Source organism: Eschrichtius robustus, chromosome 20, assembly GCF_028021215.1.
Source record: "Eschrichtius robustus isolate mEscRob2 chromosome 20, mEscRob2.pri, whole genome shotgun sequence".
Taxonomy (NCBI): domain Eukaryota; kingdom Metazoa; phylum Chordata; class Mammalia; order Artiodactyla; family Eschrichtiidae; genus Eschrichtius; species Eschrichtius robustus.
This window is the reverse complement of record NC_090843.1, coordinates 9,972,245-9,988,027: the sequence shown is the minus strand read 5'-3', so window position 1 is coordinate 9,988,027 and position 15,783 is coordinate 9,972,245. Positions and strand designations below refer to the sequence as shown.

Here is a 15,783-nt window from a genome sequence, read left to right as displayed (position 1 = left end):
CTCCGGCTGTAGTAGGTACAGCAGATTATGGACGTATGTGAGGGGCCTCGGAGGGAAGAGGGGGTGGGAGCAGAGGCGGTGGGAAGTGGGGACATAGGTTTGGAGCGGCGTGGTGAGGGCAGCTGCTCTGCAGCCCCACGACTCAGTCCAGGGGAGAGATCTTGGGCAAGTGCCCTCGGTTTCTCCATCACCAAAGAGGAGATAATAATTTACCTGCCTTTTAAGGTTGTGGGCAAAGATCACAAGAAAGGGCAGAGGTGCAGTGCCTCGGATGGTGCCCATGGAGGCTCTCAGGGTTGGGGCGGGGGGACTGTCTCTTTCTGTGCCAGATGCTGTGCTGGACGTGTAATCCTCACCCAGCCCTGAGGTCTGGCCATGGTTATCACACAGGTAGGGGGGCGCAGAGACACACAAGCTGGGCCCTGGTGCCTCCAGGAGGGTGGCCAGGGAACTAGGAGGGAAACCGTGGTAGTTCTGTGAAGGAAAAGTGACTGTGGCAAATAACAGTAACAGCAGCTGTCATCATCCATGCTAAGTGCTTGGAACTGTGTTCCACACGTTCCTCCTGTTAACACGTCTATTTCACAATTATCCCCATTTTACAGATGATCAGACTGAGGCACGGGCTGATTAACTTGCTTGGGTCACATGACTGTCAAATAGCAGAGTAAGAAGACAGAGGGTTTTAAAATGAAAGGAGGCTTAACAGTGAGGAGGCTGAACGCCGCAATTCTGGTCCACCTTGGCTTGGAGGGGGTGGTCTCTGGGGAGCATGAAGGAGGGAAACTCCTGGAAGCTGACCTTGTTCGTGAGACTTGCTCATCAATTGGAGATGAGCTAAATTAAATTAAGCTCTATCCTGACAGCAGAATATTAAGCAGTCATTTTAAACAGTATTATAGATTCACGTTTTTGACCTAGAAAAATGTTCAGAGTGCATTAAATTTAAAAGCCCAGATACAGTTAGTATGCTTTCACATTTCAAACACTGTCTAATATAATTTTTAAGTGCACCATGCGTAACTGTACATTGTAACAAAAAGTTATCAAGCAAATACTCAAATTAAGTGACAAGTCATTGCCACCCTGAAACCTCAGTTAATCCCTCCTGGTCCCAACCCCCTCCTTTCCCTTAGATAACCACTGTCCTGGTTTTTATGGTGAAAATTCCCTGGCATACAGAAGTTTTATTGCTTCTGTATGTATCTCTATCCTTTTTTTTTTTTTATTGTGCATGTACAGAAAAGTGGAAGGGTGACTGTCAAAATTCTAGGCAGTGGGTGAGATCAAGGGTGATTTTTATTTCGTTTTGCTTATTTGTGTGTTCTGAATTTTCTGTGATTAACGTGTGTGAGTTGTATAATTATTTTAAAGTTAAAAGACAATGGGGAGACAGGGGTGGAGGTTTCTTCAGGATGGGGGAGGCAGAGGAGAAGGCTGCGGGCAAGAGGGTAAGAGCCCTGAGCCCGGAGGGATGGGGAGCGCGTCCAGGGCTGCCCACCTTTGCCTTCGTCCTCCAAGAAGCAGATTAGGGAAGGGTTTATTGCTTCTTAAGAAGACTGTTATTGTTTTTCTGCCTCAGAGACTTATGCTTTATTGAGGTGTAATTCACATACTGTTCACCCATTTAAAGTGTACAATTCAGTGGTTTTTAGTGCAGTCACAGAGCTGTGCAGCCATCACTACTATCTGATCTTGCAGCATCCCGAGGACCCCTGAGCTGAGTACATCTGAGGTTTCCGAGGTGAGACTCAGGCGGTGTGTTTCCACCCGGTGCTGCCCCAGCAAGGCTGTGCCCTACAACAGGACGCACAGGATGCAGTCGGCCTCCTAAAACTATGCTGGCCTTTCAGGGCTTGGCAAACTACACCCCTGCCCACGACTGCCTATCGTGGTAAATACAGTTTTACTGGGATGCGGCCACGCTCATTCCTAATACAAAGTCTGCAGCTGCTTTTGAGCTGCAAGGCAGCGTTGAGTAGTAGCGACAGAGCTACGTTAGTTATTGTACCATCTGGCCCTTTATGAAAACTTTCCCCCACCCCTGAGTGTGAGCTTCCTGGGGCTGGCTCACCTCTCACCTGGTGGCCCGCTCCCTGCTTTCCAGAAGAAATGATGCTTGTGGCTATCATTCTCTGAACTGACCCCGAAGATGCAGCAAATCTTGAACCTGTGGGCCTAAGAGAGGGAGGGATGAGTTTAAAGGCCATAACCCCTCTGTGGTGGAACGTTCCGGGGTGGAGAGTTCCTGGGGACAGAGCCTGGCTTGGGATGAGTCTTCATGTGGCCCTTTCTGATCTGTGGTCTGGAGATCTTGGTTGGGCTTCCGGGAGACCCCATAGGGTCAGGGCATCCTCGCCGAGTTGGCTCAGCACCCCGGCTCTGCACCAGGCGTGGCCGAGGCCCCTCTGATGACAGTCAAAGGCCCTAGTTAGGAGGCACTTCAACAGCTGATTCTTAACCAAGGACAGAATGAGGAAATGGACCGACATTTTAGAGGAAAAAAGACGAAGTGGAACGTATTGGGAGAAGAAGCCTGGGCCTTTGGAGCCTGTTAGAGCTGGTTCTGAGTCCTGACTCTGTGCCTCTGTGAGCCTCGGTTTCTTCTTCTGTAAAAGCAGAATTAAACTCCTCAGGGCCGGGCCATAGCAGATGCTGAGTGAATTTCTGACGAATGAGTAAAGTGTGCAAAAGCATGGGAGGGACTCAATAGATGTCAGCCCCACCCACTCCATCTAGAATCCTGAGACCCTGGACGATGCTTCTGTGAAACCTTGTGGCCTCTGTCCCCAGAGCTCCTCAAGAAGAAAGTCATGTGGGTGCAACAGGGAAATAAACCTCCTCTGACATTCCTGGCCCCCTCTGCTTTCTCTGTTCTTCCTACAGCGTGTAAAACTCAGCCTGGCCTCTCTCTCTGTGGCCCAGCTCACTTCTGCCGCCCTTCCTTTGGTCCAGATCAAGAGTTCAGGGCCGGTGGATGGGTTTTCAGCTCAGGCCACATGATGTGAGGGAGACGCGCTCACGCCGGCTCCCAGCACTGTATGGAAACTGTACCTCTGATGGTCCTCTGCTCTGCCTTCTCTGTGCCACCACTCCCTGGTCACTCCAGGTAGTTGAAAATTCACTGTGCAGAGTTGGTTGACCCGCCCCAGGCCGCCTTGTCCTCACCTGGGTCCCATGACATGTGAGGGTGTGGAGAACAAGGACGGGGTGGGAAGGATGCCAGGAACGTGTTAGATGTGGAGATGCACAGGAATGATCTTATTGGGCCGCGTGTCTAGAACGTTTGCAGGCATGCGATGAAGTCTGAGCTCGCGGTGACCCCGGGTGCCCCAGCCTCTGGAGTCCAGGGTGCTGTCAACAGACAGCACTCCGTGTAGCCGGGAGAAAAGGCCAGAGGTCACTCGTGGGCTTCAGGTTCGTGTGGATTGTTCTGCTCCGAGGGGAACATCCCTTTTCAGAAGGACTGTTGACCCTGTGACAGGGCGGTTTTGGGGGCAGACACAGTTCTCTCCTGGGGGCTTTTCTCTGCAGCCCTCCAGCATTTAATCTTCAATCCTCAGAAGCCCCGGGGAGAAATGACCCAGCCCAGCTATGCCCAGGCAGAAACCAGGTATCTCAGGAGGAATGGCGTTGGAGCAGAGCCGTGATGAGCGCTGTCAGTCCCCAATTCTTGGTTGTGACATCCTGGCCCCTTGGCCCCGTTGGATCCAGGGCAGGGAACAAAGGAATAAATCGAAGGTGGTGTTTGTTTCTCGTGCGCCGGTTCTGCGGGGCCGGGGAGGGGGAACCACTGGCAAATAGTCACCAATCATAAGTCCCTTCGATAAAAAAACATCGACTGTCTAGGGATTTTCAGTGCAAAAGGACTTCATCTCTTCCATTTCACAAGGACTCATGAGGTAGGTGGTAGGTCAGGCAGGTGTCCTCCCCTGTCTGGATGGGGAGCGGTCCATGATTTACCCAAGGTCACGCAGCCAAGGGCGGCACCAAGAATCTAAGGAGCCGGATCCTGGCTCAAGTCTCTGGAAATAGATCAGACGTCACAGCTTTGGCCTTTCCGTTGCTCTGTTCTGTGTGGCCAAGAGACTTGTTGTCCTTGGAAGGGCTGACTCTAAGTAGGTGTGTTTGGTCCTAATCTGAGCAATTTAGAAGCTTGGAAGGGCATTTTGACAATGCTGATCAAGGACTTTAAGTCTCCCCTTGAATGTAAATTGGTGCAGCCACTATGGCCAACAATATGGAGGTTCCTTAAACTAAAAGTAAGACTTACCGTGTGATCCAGCCATCCCACTCCTGGGCATGTATCTGGAGAAAACTCTAATTCGTAAAGATGCATGCACCCCAATGTTCACAGCAGCACTGTTTACAATAACCAAGACATGGAAACAACCCAAATGTCCATTGACGGATGAATGGATAAAGAAGATGTGGTGTATTTATACAATGGGATATTGCTCAGCCATAAAAAGGAGTAAAATAATGCCATTTGCAGCAGCATGGATGGACCTAGAGATGATCATACTAAGTGAAGTAAGTCATATAGAGAAAGACAAATGTCATATGATATCACTTATATGTGGAATCTAAGAAAATAATATCATGAACTTATTTACAAGACAGAAGAGACTCACAGACATAGAAGACAAACATGGTTACCAAAGGGGAAAGCTGGTGGGGGCAGGGGGGAGGGATAAATTAGGAGTTTGGGATTAGCAGATACAAACCACTATATATAAAACAGATAAACAACAAGGTCTTACTGTAGAGCACAGGGAACTATATTCAGTATCCTGTAATAAGCCATAATGGCAACGGATACAGAAAAGAATATATGTATGTATAATTGGATCTCTTCGCTGTACACCAGAAACGAACACAACATTGTAAATCAACGATACGTTAATTTAGAAAAAGAAAAAGTCTCCCCTTTGGTCAAGCAACTCTAAAGCTAGGAATTTTTTTGCGGGAAATAATGAAGTACATGTGCTGGCATCTCGTGACGCGGATGCTCACCTCCATCTTGTTTATCTCAGTGTTGGAAACACTTAGATACAGCAGCAGGGCAGTGGTCAAATAAATCACAGCCTCGAATGCTCTGTGAGACCAAAGGTGGTAGAATTTTTTACTGAAATGTAAAATGTTCAGATAAAGGAGGGGAAATTAGACTTTCTTTTGCAAGTGTGTGTTTTCTAATTTTTCTCTGTTGAACTTGAATGATACGTGTCGTTTTTAAAGCCAGAGTTTGCTGAAGTATGGGTCTGACTGTACTCAGCAGTAGGTTGGGCCCGCACTATTAAAGCTGGGTTGGTCCTAGTTCATTGATGGGCCCCATGGAGCAGAGACCGCCGAGCAGAGCAGGTTCATCCAGAGGATGGGAGCTGCATCCTAGGAATCACTAAGATGGTGTCAGGAGAGCCCGGGCTTGGGAGAAATATCTTCAGTGCAGGAACAACCTGGAGAGCACGGCAGTGGTGGCCATTCCGGAATGCGTCAAAGGTCCCACAAGCTGAAGTTTTTGGCCACCATGTTATCTGCACTCTCCCCAAGCCCCGCCCCAAACTTGTCCCATGCTGAAGGTGGGTGTACATGACCTTGCTGAGAAGAGGCTAAGGGATTGGGGGCTGGGTATGCTCTGGGGAAGGAGAAATGGACATAAGACTTTGTGTCTATGGGGCCAAGAAGAGGGGCCCAAAAAGTGGGTGGGGAGCTGTGGTTGAGAAGTTCAGGGGCAGACTTCCTGCCCCACGCCGGGTCGGGGACCACATGACCTCCCCAGGGCCCTTCCAGCCCCACACAAAGGCTTTCATCCCTGGATCAGCTCTGCCTCCAAGGTTCCAAGTCCCTGCTGTTGACTTTCGCGAGAAACCAAACCCTGAGATCAGTTGCTTTGACATCTTGGGGCCAATGTTCCCCAAACTAAATTTCTCAATTGTCAAATTTGTGGAGGGTGCCCTTAGCCCTAGAAACGAGGTCAGGCATGTCCTATTTCTTATTTTGGGTGGATGGGTGGGTGGGTGGGTGACATGGGGGCCCCAGGCCAGCATTCCTTCCCCCCAACTCCAGTCGGCTCAGCTCAACAGTGGATCCTGGAGGGGCAAATGTCCCCAACCTGAGTGGGACCAGACGCCCTCCCTGTGGGAGGAGGGGTGGCCAGCGTTGTCGGGAAGCCCTGACCTTGAGGTGCAACAGCTCAGAAGAGTGACACCCCGATGAGGAACGTCACCGTGCTGCCAGGCTGGGACAGGAGGGATTTTCTCCCTGCCAGACCGTCTTTAAGCACCGAAAGCACGCGCACGTCAGGCATCTTCACGGTGCCCCCGAGGTGGCCCTCCCTCTGCTCATCACCCCAGCTGTTTGAGCCAAATCTTTGTGATCGGTGGACCCACAACAGGTGTGCTGACAGGTGCTCGCCCTGTGGCTGGCTCGTCACCGTCCCTGACTTCAGCCCCGCTCTGATGTCAGAGCACAGCAGCTCTGTCGTTCCCGTGGCAGCGGCTGCCAGAGTTCACCAGCTGGGGTGGATGCTGGGCTGCTGGCGGAGGTGGGGAGCTGCGATTCCAGCCAACTTTGGTCGGTGGGCCCCGGAGACCCCATGCAGAGCACCCAGGGCCGAGGTTCTTGTTGTGTCCCCGCCCCCTTATCCATTGTGAGGGTGGAGTTCTTACTGTGCCCAGTGGTTTGGTGAGGGCGCCTTGGGAAGTGGGCCAATAAGGGTGTCCAGGCCACATGTCCAAAAGGCTAATTTGAAAGTCCTTGCACCACAGGGCTCTGCATATACAGTTGGATCGGGGAGGATGGGCAGTGGAAGCTGGTGGGATGGGGTTGGGGGTGAATGTGGTGGTTTGAGGGGGGAGATCATCATACAACAACAGTTGTTGGCACTGGGGACCCCTGACCTAGGCGGGGTAGCTGCAGTAGTAAGGTTGGAGGGAAAGCAGTTGACATCATCAAGAGACATTTAGTAAGGCGCCAGTTGGATCAGCCGTAAGCAGCCCCCCAGCTAGCCTGGTGTCTCCTGTGAGTTTGGAAGAGCCTGTGCCTCATGTCTGTCTTAATGAAGCTGGTCGGGGAGGTGACGGAGACAGGATGACAAGGGCTTGTTCTCCTAGAGGCTGGCTGCCCAGCCATCTCAGCCTTCTAGAACTGTCCTTATCCTGAGTGTGCATCAGGGAGATGGTTAAACATACAGATTCGCAAACCCCACCCCAGGATTCGGGTGGAAAAACCTGCGGTAGGGCCTGGCCAGGACTCACAGTCTACCATGCTCACCTCTCCACCAGGTGATTCTGATGCAGCTGGTCTAACACCCAGCCGGCTTTATGGACCACTACTCTGGAACTTAACTGAGGGAGAGTCAGGAAGTGAGCAAAAGTGGAAGCTCTCGGCAGCACACTGGGTGTCACAAAGTGTATTTCTAGCGGCTAGGACTCAGAGAAATGGAGTTTAAAATGTTTCTGATGTTTGTTTTATCTGGGCTTGGCTTGGATGCCTCCAGTGATGGGTGTCTCACTACCTACCAAGTCAGCCCAGTGATTTCAAGACAGCCCTGTAGAAAGTGCTTCTTTCCACCCGGGCCAATTTCTGCCTCCCTGTAATGTGTTCTTGGTGGTCTGGTCCAGGCATCTGGAGACACACACAGTAAGTACCACCTTCTTCCCCAAGCAGCTTGCCAAGCGTGTGGGTGTTTCTGATGGTGATGAGTGCTAGCATCTGTGTAGATGATGGGTGTTGCTGTTATTATCCCCGTTTTACAGATGAACAGAGACTGAGGCACCCAGAGTTAAGAAACCTGTGCTAGGTCACACAGTCAATACTCTGAACCACCAGAGTACACTGTTCTAGACTTTTCTACCACCTGCAAGCCTCCCACCAAACATTCTTGGTTCCTTAGGACTTTCCTTCCTATGACCTGTTTTTGTTTGTTTCTTCATTCTCCTCCTGAACTCTGAGGCCCTTCTTCCCATCCTTAACCACTCCCTGCCTTTCTGAACCATATCTGGGAAGACATACCTCTCCCTTACTCAAATTTTCTCCTTATTTAGTAAAAGTGTAGTTCTCATTTAGTGTGTATTTCTCATTAGGTGAATTCCTAATAATTTCTTTTCTTTCTTTTTTTTTTTTGCCGCACCGCGTGGCATGTGGGATCTTAGTTCCCCGACCAGGGATTGGAAGCGTGGAGTCTTAACCACTGGACCATCAGGGAAGTCCCCCTAAAAATTTCGATAGTTATATTTTGATTTTAAAACTTGCAGGCCATCCCGTTTGATCTTCACGCGTCCTGTGGGGGGGGAACAGGGTGAGTGAGGTCTGACCTGCGCTGGGCTGGACTGTTACCCTGCTTGTTTTAGGTGTTTCTAGCAACACAGGTAACGATCACATTGGCTCTTTTGGTGACCACGGTCTCTGCCGACTCTGAGCTCACAGCCGGCTCAGACCCTCTCGTCTCCAGCTTTGCTCCTTCGGAGCTACATTCTCCCACTTGGCACTTGCAGGGTCGGATGTGGGGACCCACGTGTGGGTTGTAGATGTTTTCCCAGTATGCTTGGCCTTGTTAGATTTGACCAGGTGTTCAAGCCTGTGAAAAATCTGAGCTGAAGGCTTGCATTCCAGCAGCACGGCTGGTTTTCCATCTCCCTGTGGGTGATTGAGTGCCGGGGACATCGCATCCAGAGCTGATGGCCATGGATTCAGACGCTCATGTACTTGACTCATGGAAAGCCCACCAGGGCCCCAGCCTCTACTCTTCTTGCTTTAGACACACTTTTTTTAAAATAAATTTATTTATTTATTTATTTGTTTGTTTATTTATTTATGGGTGTGTTGGGTCTTCGTTTCTGTGCGAGGGCTTTCTCTAGTTGCGGCGAGCGGGGTCCACTCTTCATCGCGGTGTGCGGGCCTCTCACTGTCGCGGCCTCTCTTGTTGCGGAGCACAGGCTCCAGATGCGCAGGCTCCAGATGCGCAGGCTCAGTAGTTGTGGCTCACAGGCCTAGTTGCTCTGCGGTATGTGGGATCTTCCCAGACCAGGGCTCGAACCCGTGTCCCCTGCATTGGCAGGCAGATTCTCAACCACTGCGCCACCAGGGAAGCCCTAGACACACTTTTAAGACACTGCTTTGTGTGGGTCCCAGTCCATAGCAGTTTAGAAGCCGTATGAGAAAAGGGGGATAGGGTGCTGTCAGACACACAGCCAGAAAGTTAAAACTACGGAGGAAGCTATAAGAAGTCCACTTAAAAACTCCAAATTATATTCTGGGGTCATTTAGTTTAGAGGAACTCTGTCATATATATATATACACATGGTTTTTTTGGTGGGGGTCCTATATATCTTAAAAGCCCTTGAGGGATTCTCTGTATTATAGTCCTAAAGATAATCCAGAGTTCTAAGAAGGTCAAATTATATCTATTCTGTGTACTCTCAGGAGACGGAGAAATGTTTAACTTTACACACAAAAGAGTAAGCTTTACTTATATGGAAATGTTCTCTCTGGCCATGCCAGCTAATTGGGAGCCCTTTTATACCTATTTTTAAATGTTTCAAAGAAAATGTGCTAAACCGTGTCCCCGGGGCGTTGAATCTGTGGACCCCGGAGAAAAACAGGAACATTTTCCTGTTGCTGCGGAAATCAGGGGCTGCCTTGTCAGGGAGGAAGAACCAGAACAGGGCTGGGGAGAGGTGGGTGGGTAGGATGAGGGGGGTTCTGTTTGAGGAAGAAGGACGGGCACGAGCACAGTGAAGGTGTTGGACCTGGGTCAGGGGCATTTGGGATGCCCGGCTGGGGAAAGGGGGCCAGATCCTGAGCTGCTGGAATGTTCCCAAGCCTGTAGGCCAGGGACTGCCTGACCGACTTTGGTGAGATGGTTAACTGAGCGCATTTCTGGGCCCCTCCCCACTGAGGCAGAGGTGGGATCGGTCTGGGGCGGGGCCCCAAAATCTGCGTCTTAACTAGCAGCTCAGGCAACCCGTGAGGCAGGTGGCCTCTGGCTGTGCTTGGAGACTTGCTGGTGCCCACAGCACAGGGCCCGTTGCAGATGCTCAGGTGACACAGGTGGCCGAGTTAGAACAGTGGCTGTAGCCATAGTGCTGGGGAGGAGGAGTCGGGTGGGGTGGAACGGGGGTGGTGGCAGGGAGCCTGGTTAGGAGGCTCAGGTGAGACCCTTCGACTGGAGTCCGGTCCACCTGGCATTGGAGCCCCTGGTTTGGGCACCACACAGCCGCCTTCGTGGTCACCTTTCTTCCTCATCGGCCTGGGGTACCCTGGAGTCTCCACTGAGGGATCAGAAGGCAGGAGGGCTGCTGTGGGCCTGGCCCTTCCTGGGGGCCTGGGAGGGGGTCTGCCTCGGCTGAAAAGTCATCTGAGCTGCTACCGAGGTGACCGCCGCGGGCTGGCTCCACGCACCGGGGACGCAGAGGGTGAGAGGAGAATGGGCCCAGTGTCCTTCCCATCTGCCGCTCTGAGTGGAGCTTCTGTAAGGACAGGGCTGCGGCTTCCCGAGGGGTTGAAGGCAGCCAGCACAGGCCAGCCCGTCCCGCTTCGGGAAGCAAGATCAGACGGCCCGAGAGAACCCGGACACTCAGAACACTCTGGTCCCAAGTCAGTGAGCAAGGAAGGGCTTGGAGGTGAGGGCATGGGGCAGCTGGGGACATGGGCAGAGGGCAAGGGTGCATCTGCCGGTTGGTACAGGGTTTTCAGTTCCTGAACGAGGGAGCTGACTCTAATTTCTGGGCTTTATCCCTAAGATCACCATCCAGATGTTTCAGGTTTTCATCCATTTGCGTGTCTCCAGGAAAACCACCTGGGCAGTATTGAGGCGCCTGACCAGGTGGTTTTCCCCAGCGGGCCTGGCTCAGGGTATAACGGGTGACCGAGTGGGTGGGGGCCCTCCAGAGTGGGAGAGGCTCGTGCAGGGTTTGCTCATTGTCAACAGTTAACATGGGGCGTGAACCAGTGGCTCCAGGCCCAAAAATAGACCTTGGATCTCGGGGTGCAGTTTTCCCCATTCTCTACAGATGAAGAGACATTCACAGCTCTCTCCCTCTCCTCACCTGTTTGGACACCCTGTGGCCATTCCCAGGGGTGGGAAAAGCTCAATCTCTGACATTTGGGACCCAGATTCAAACCCAGCTCCTCCCTGTGAGCTGGGACAGTTACTCAGTTTCTGCACTTCTATTTCTTGGTGTGGGGAGATGCTTTCATTTCTCCTGGGCGTATACTTAGGAGTACAGTTGCTGGGTCACATGGTAAATCTACATTTACCATCTTATAAAACTTCCAAACAGTTTTCCAGAGCGGCTGCACCTTTTCGCATCCCCACCGGCAGCATGTGAGGGTTCCGATGTCCCCACATCCTCACCAAGTCTTGTCATTGCCTGTCTTTTTCATTGTAGCCATCCTAGTGGGTATGAAGTAGTATCTTCATTTTGCATTTCCCTGATGAGTGTTGGTGTTGAACATCTTTTTATGGGCTTTATTAGCCATACATAAATCTTCTTTGGTGATGTGTTTATTTCAACCTTTTGCCTATTTTTATAAATTTATTTATTTATTTATTTATTTTTGGCTGCATTGGGTCTTCGTTGCTGTGCGTGGGCATTTTCTAGATTCTGTTGAGCGGGGGCTACTCTTCATTGTGGTGCGTGGGCTTCTCATTGCGGTGGCTTCTCATGCTGTGGAGCACGGGCTCTAGGCGCATGGGCTTCAGTAAATGCGGCATGAGGGCTCAGTAGTTGTGGCACACGGGCTTTGTTGCTCCGCAGCATGTGAGATCTTCCCGGACCAGGGCTCGAACCGGTGTCCCCTGCATTGGCAGGCGGATTCTTAACCACTGCGCCACCAGGGAAGTCCCTGCCCATTTTTAAGTTGGATTGTTTGTCTTCTTCTTATTGTAAGAGCTGTTTATACAAACTGATTCAAGTCTTTTGTTGGATATGTGGTTTGCAGGTATTTCCTTCCAGTCCTTATGTTTTCACTTATTAACGATGTCTTTTGAAGTGCAGAGGTTTTTAATACTGATGGTGCCACACTTATCAATTTCTTGTATTGCTTGTGCTTTTGGTGTTGTATCTAAGAATCTTTGCCTAACCTGAAGTCATGAAGATACAGTTCTGTTTCCTTCCAAGCGTCTATAGCTTTAGACCTTACCTTAAGGTCTATGATCACTTTAATTTCTGTATATGGTATATAATTTTGTCTATGATGAGATAACGGTGTAAATTAATCTTTTTTGCATGTGGATATCCAACTGTCCCAGGAACATTTGTTGAAAACGAACAAAAAAATGACTCTTTCCCCCATTGAATTGCTGTGGCACTTTTGTTGAAAATCTCAACCATTGTGTTTAATGCCCCAGCTTTCTCTTTCTCTCTCCTCTTGCTCATCATGGTGGTTGGCAGACTGGTAGAATATGATGTTAACCGCATTTCCACATGTATAACTGCACCATCATAGTTACCAAGAGCCAGCGGCTATGTGACCATTGGTCAAAGACAAGATGGTCTACCCGAGGGGCAGCTGCCATCTGCCAGCTGTGTGATTTGGGTCAAGTTTCTTAATTGCTCCCTGCCCCAGTTTCCCCACCCGTGAACTAGCGGTGCTAATAACTCCTTACCTCAACGGTTACTGTAAAAAAGATAAGCGGAGGGCAGCCCACGCAGTTAACATTAGTTGTTCCGTTGATGCAGTGGTGTTTCTGATGACCAGCATTAATTTTGGCTAAAATTGCTCACCCTGGCTCCGCACATCCTAAAATAAAAAAAGGGAAGGGATACCCACACAGTTGAGGGGCGCTCCGTATAGACTGCAGTGCCTAGGAAGCAGCTCCCATAGCCCACAAATCTGGCCGTTTTTGACATCAGCTGCAAGTGATACTCTTTTTTGGGGTGAATGCACCTTCTTTAGGAAGGCCTGGTGGAGCACGTGTCTCTGACTGATGGCAAAGAGATGTGAAAAAAGAAATACCACTAGCTTAACCTCCTTTCTGGTTTGCACTGAATTCTAGTACAAACCTGCACGTCAGCACACTCACCCACACACACCTCCCCCTACACACACACACACACACACACACACACACACACACACACACCCCTTTCCTGGCAGGCTCCTCCTCCTTCACCGCTTCCTCCTTTCATTTGTAAGTAGCTCCCTCCAGAGGGCCAGACATTTGCATCACCCCCACCTGAACCCTAACTTGTCTCCTAAGGTGGGGTCTTAACCCCGGCACTGTTGACGTTTGGAGCCTGGTCCCTGTTTGTCGTGGGGCCGTCCTGTGCATCTCAGGACGTTTTGCAGCACCCCCCCTCCTTCCAGTTGTGACAACCAAAACTGTCTCCAGACATGGCCACATGTCCCCCTGGGAAGCAGAACCACACCCCACTGAGAACAGCTGCCCTGCCGGGTCTCATTACAGGCGTGTGAGACAGAGATCGGGAGCCGGAGAACAGGCCCTCGTGGGCGGGTGTCAGGAGAGTGATCCGGAGGGACACGTCCCCCAGCCTGTCCTGCACTCAGAGCCCCGTGTGCCTTGGCTCCAGGGCCTCATTGTCCTCGGAACGCTCCGGGCAGCGCTGTGCATCTTCCTGCCCTGTGGGCTTGCCGTGAAACGGCCGTAGCGCCTGTGGCTCCTCGGCCCTGGTGCCCTTGAACCTCCACTCTTGGTTCACACCGCCTTCTCTCTGAAGCCGTGTCTGCAAAGGCCCCCGACACGATAGGAAACGCGGAGAGAGCCCCTCGGCGGAGCCCCGGTCCCGACGACGAAGCCTTGCTTTTGAGGCAGAAGCACAAATTGCTACACGTCCGAGAGAAAGGAGACCTGCCCCTGCGGAGAAGACAGGACCTCCGGCGGTGGAAGAGCTGGCTGCCCCGGTGCTTGGCTGAAGAGCTGAAGGCAGAGCAGCAGAAGGCCCAGACCAGCGAGTCCGAGGCCTGGAGAGGCTGTACTCAGCACATCTGTTGCGGAGGAGGCGGTGGCGGGCTGACTGGCTGAGGACCATGAACCTGACTCAGAGGGCTCGACCCAGCGAGGGGCCGCCAGGTCGCCCAGGGCCGAGGGGAAGCACACAATGGCCGTGCGGCAAGAGAAGGGACACAGGGAAGAGCTGGTCCGACGGCAGCCCTGGTGCACCACGTCCCGGAGAATAGCGGTGACCCAGGAGAGGCAGGGAGCCTCCAGAACCACGGGCCTGAGTCCTCGCCTGCTGAGCCCAGCAGAGAGGAGTGAAGGAAAACACGCGCCTTCAACGAAGACCGGCGGGGGCCACCGTCCCGTTGACCCTGGGCTGAGAAGAGGGACAGAACTTGGGAAAGCTCTTGGCTGCTGTAGGGGAGATCAAATGCCTGGAGGAACGGGAGACAGAAACAGCCCAGGACAGCAGGAGGCAGCTGGGGAAGCGAACGGCTTGTCTTCAAGGCCCAAAAAACCACTGTTTGGATCAGAGCCCCGAGGGCAAAGCCGACAACCTGGAACAGCTGTGGCCAGTCGGCTCGACCTGCAGAAGGGGGGCCTGACCACTGGCAAAGCTCTGTGACAAGAGCACGTGGCAGGGAGAGCTGGAGTTTGCCTCTGAAGGGTTGTTCGATACCAACCGGAAGCTGAAAAAAACACCTGAACTTGCACCTGGATCTCAAGCCCGGGATGGATCAGAGCCCCAGTGAAGAACAGGGCTTTGAGGAGACGCAGGCATGGAGAAGGGAGAGCCAGAGAAAGAGGAATGGAAGAGATGCAGAGATGGACATGGTGCCCGCCGGGGAGCCCACGAGTCCAGCGGGGGTGGACGCCCGCCTGACGCCGTCCAGAACCAGCTTGAAAAAGTTACTAAGCAAGCTCAAGAACCAGAAATCCCATAGGATGGCCAAGTGCGTGGTTAAGGATGACAGTAAACCGTGGTCTCCCGAGGCAGGGACATCTGTCGATGAAGAGAACCTGCTCTCGTGCAGCCCCGAATCCAGACGGGAGCCGCCCCGGCCGGACGCGCTGGCGCAGGGCTCCCTTCAGCTTCACCCGCGAGAACAGGCAGACAGAGGTGGCTTGACGGCATCAAGGCAGAAGCAGAAAATGCAGGAGGAGCAGAGAAGACCAAAGCAGCTGGGCTCACTCAAGCAAATCAGACACCCCAAGATGAGCTTGGAGGCCGACCTCCAGACGGAGCTGGAAGATGGGAGGAGGGCACAGAGGCCAGCTTCTCTGGCTCGTCGGAAGCCTGACTCCCCTCCAGACCAGGAGAAGAAAGGAGGGTATGACCGCAGCCCCACTTCCCCCTCGGCCAGCATCGTCGATGATGACAGGCACGGTCAGATGATCCGTGACCTTCAACAGCAAATTCTAGAGCAAAACAAGTTGCACAAGCAGTTTCTTGAAGAAACCAGGAAATGCTTGTGAGAGTTTCAGAAAATATGTTAAAAACGAGAGTCCCACCCCTGGTAAATACATCACTGGTAACTGAGCGTTCTGCCAGAACTGGCACCCAAGTCTGTGCGATTGTATTTGTGTCATCTGCTCAGAAACCCGTAGCCTCTTTAAAATGGGCCATCAGTCATCCTTCCATCCTTTGGAGCGAATTCCTCTGCAGGAATCGTACTTATTGCCAATCTTGCCTTTAAAACGAAGTCCAGTTCAGGAAGACTCCTTAGCACGAACGTGTGGGGCGCGCTAGGAGGGTCTGGCCATCGTAGCACGGAGGTGTGTCCCGGAGCTGAGGCTGTTTTCACGTGCCACAGCACAGGTGGAAACACCAGGTACATTTAAGTGCTTTAGATGTTTTGGCGAAATAAACAGTGGACTTT

The 15,783-nt window shown here is 51.9% G+C and overlaps 2 protein-coding genes across 2 annotated transcripts in view; both read left to right on the top strand.

Annotated features, from left to right (window-relative positions):
* The window catches only part of TIMP2 (TIMP metallopeptidase inhibitor 2), a 47,862-nt gene that overhangs the window by 7,568 nt on the left and 24,511 nt on the right, over positions 1-15,783 (top strand). The gene's annotated exons all lie outside the window — the stretch shown is intronic.
* On the top strand, positions 13,655-15,588 carry CEP295NL (CEP295 N-terminal like; the record flags this gene model as incomplete). Its single annotated transcript, XM_068531178.1, is given in 5 exon segments — positions 13,655-13,907; positions 13,910-13,969; positions 13,972-14,305; positions 14,307-14,595; positions 14,597-15,588. Coding segments are annotated over 5 exon segments (1,740 nt in total), but the record flags the coding sequence as incomplete, so codon positions are not given.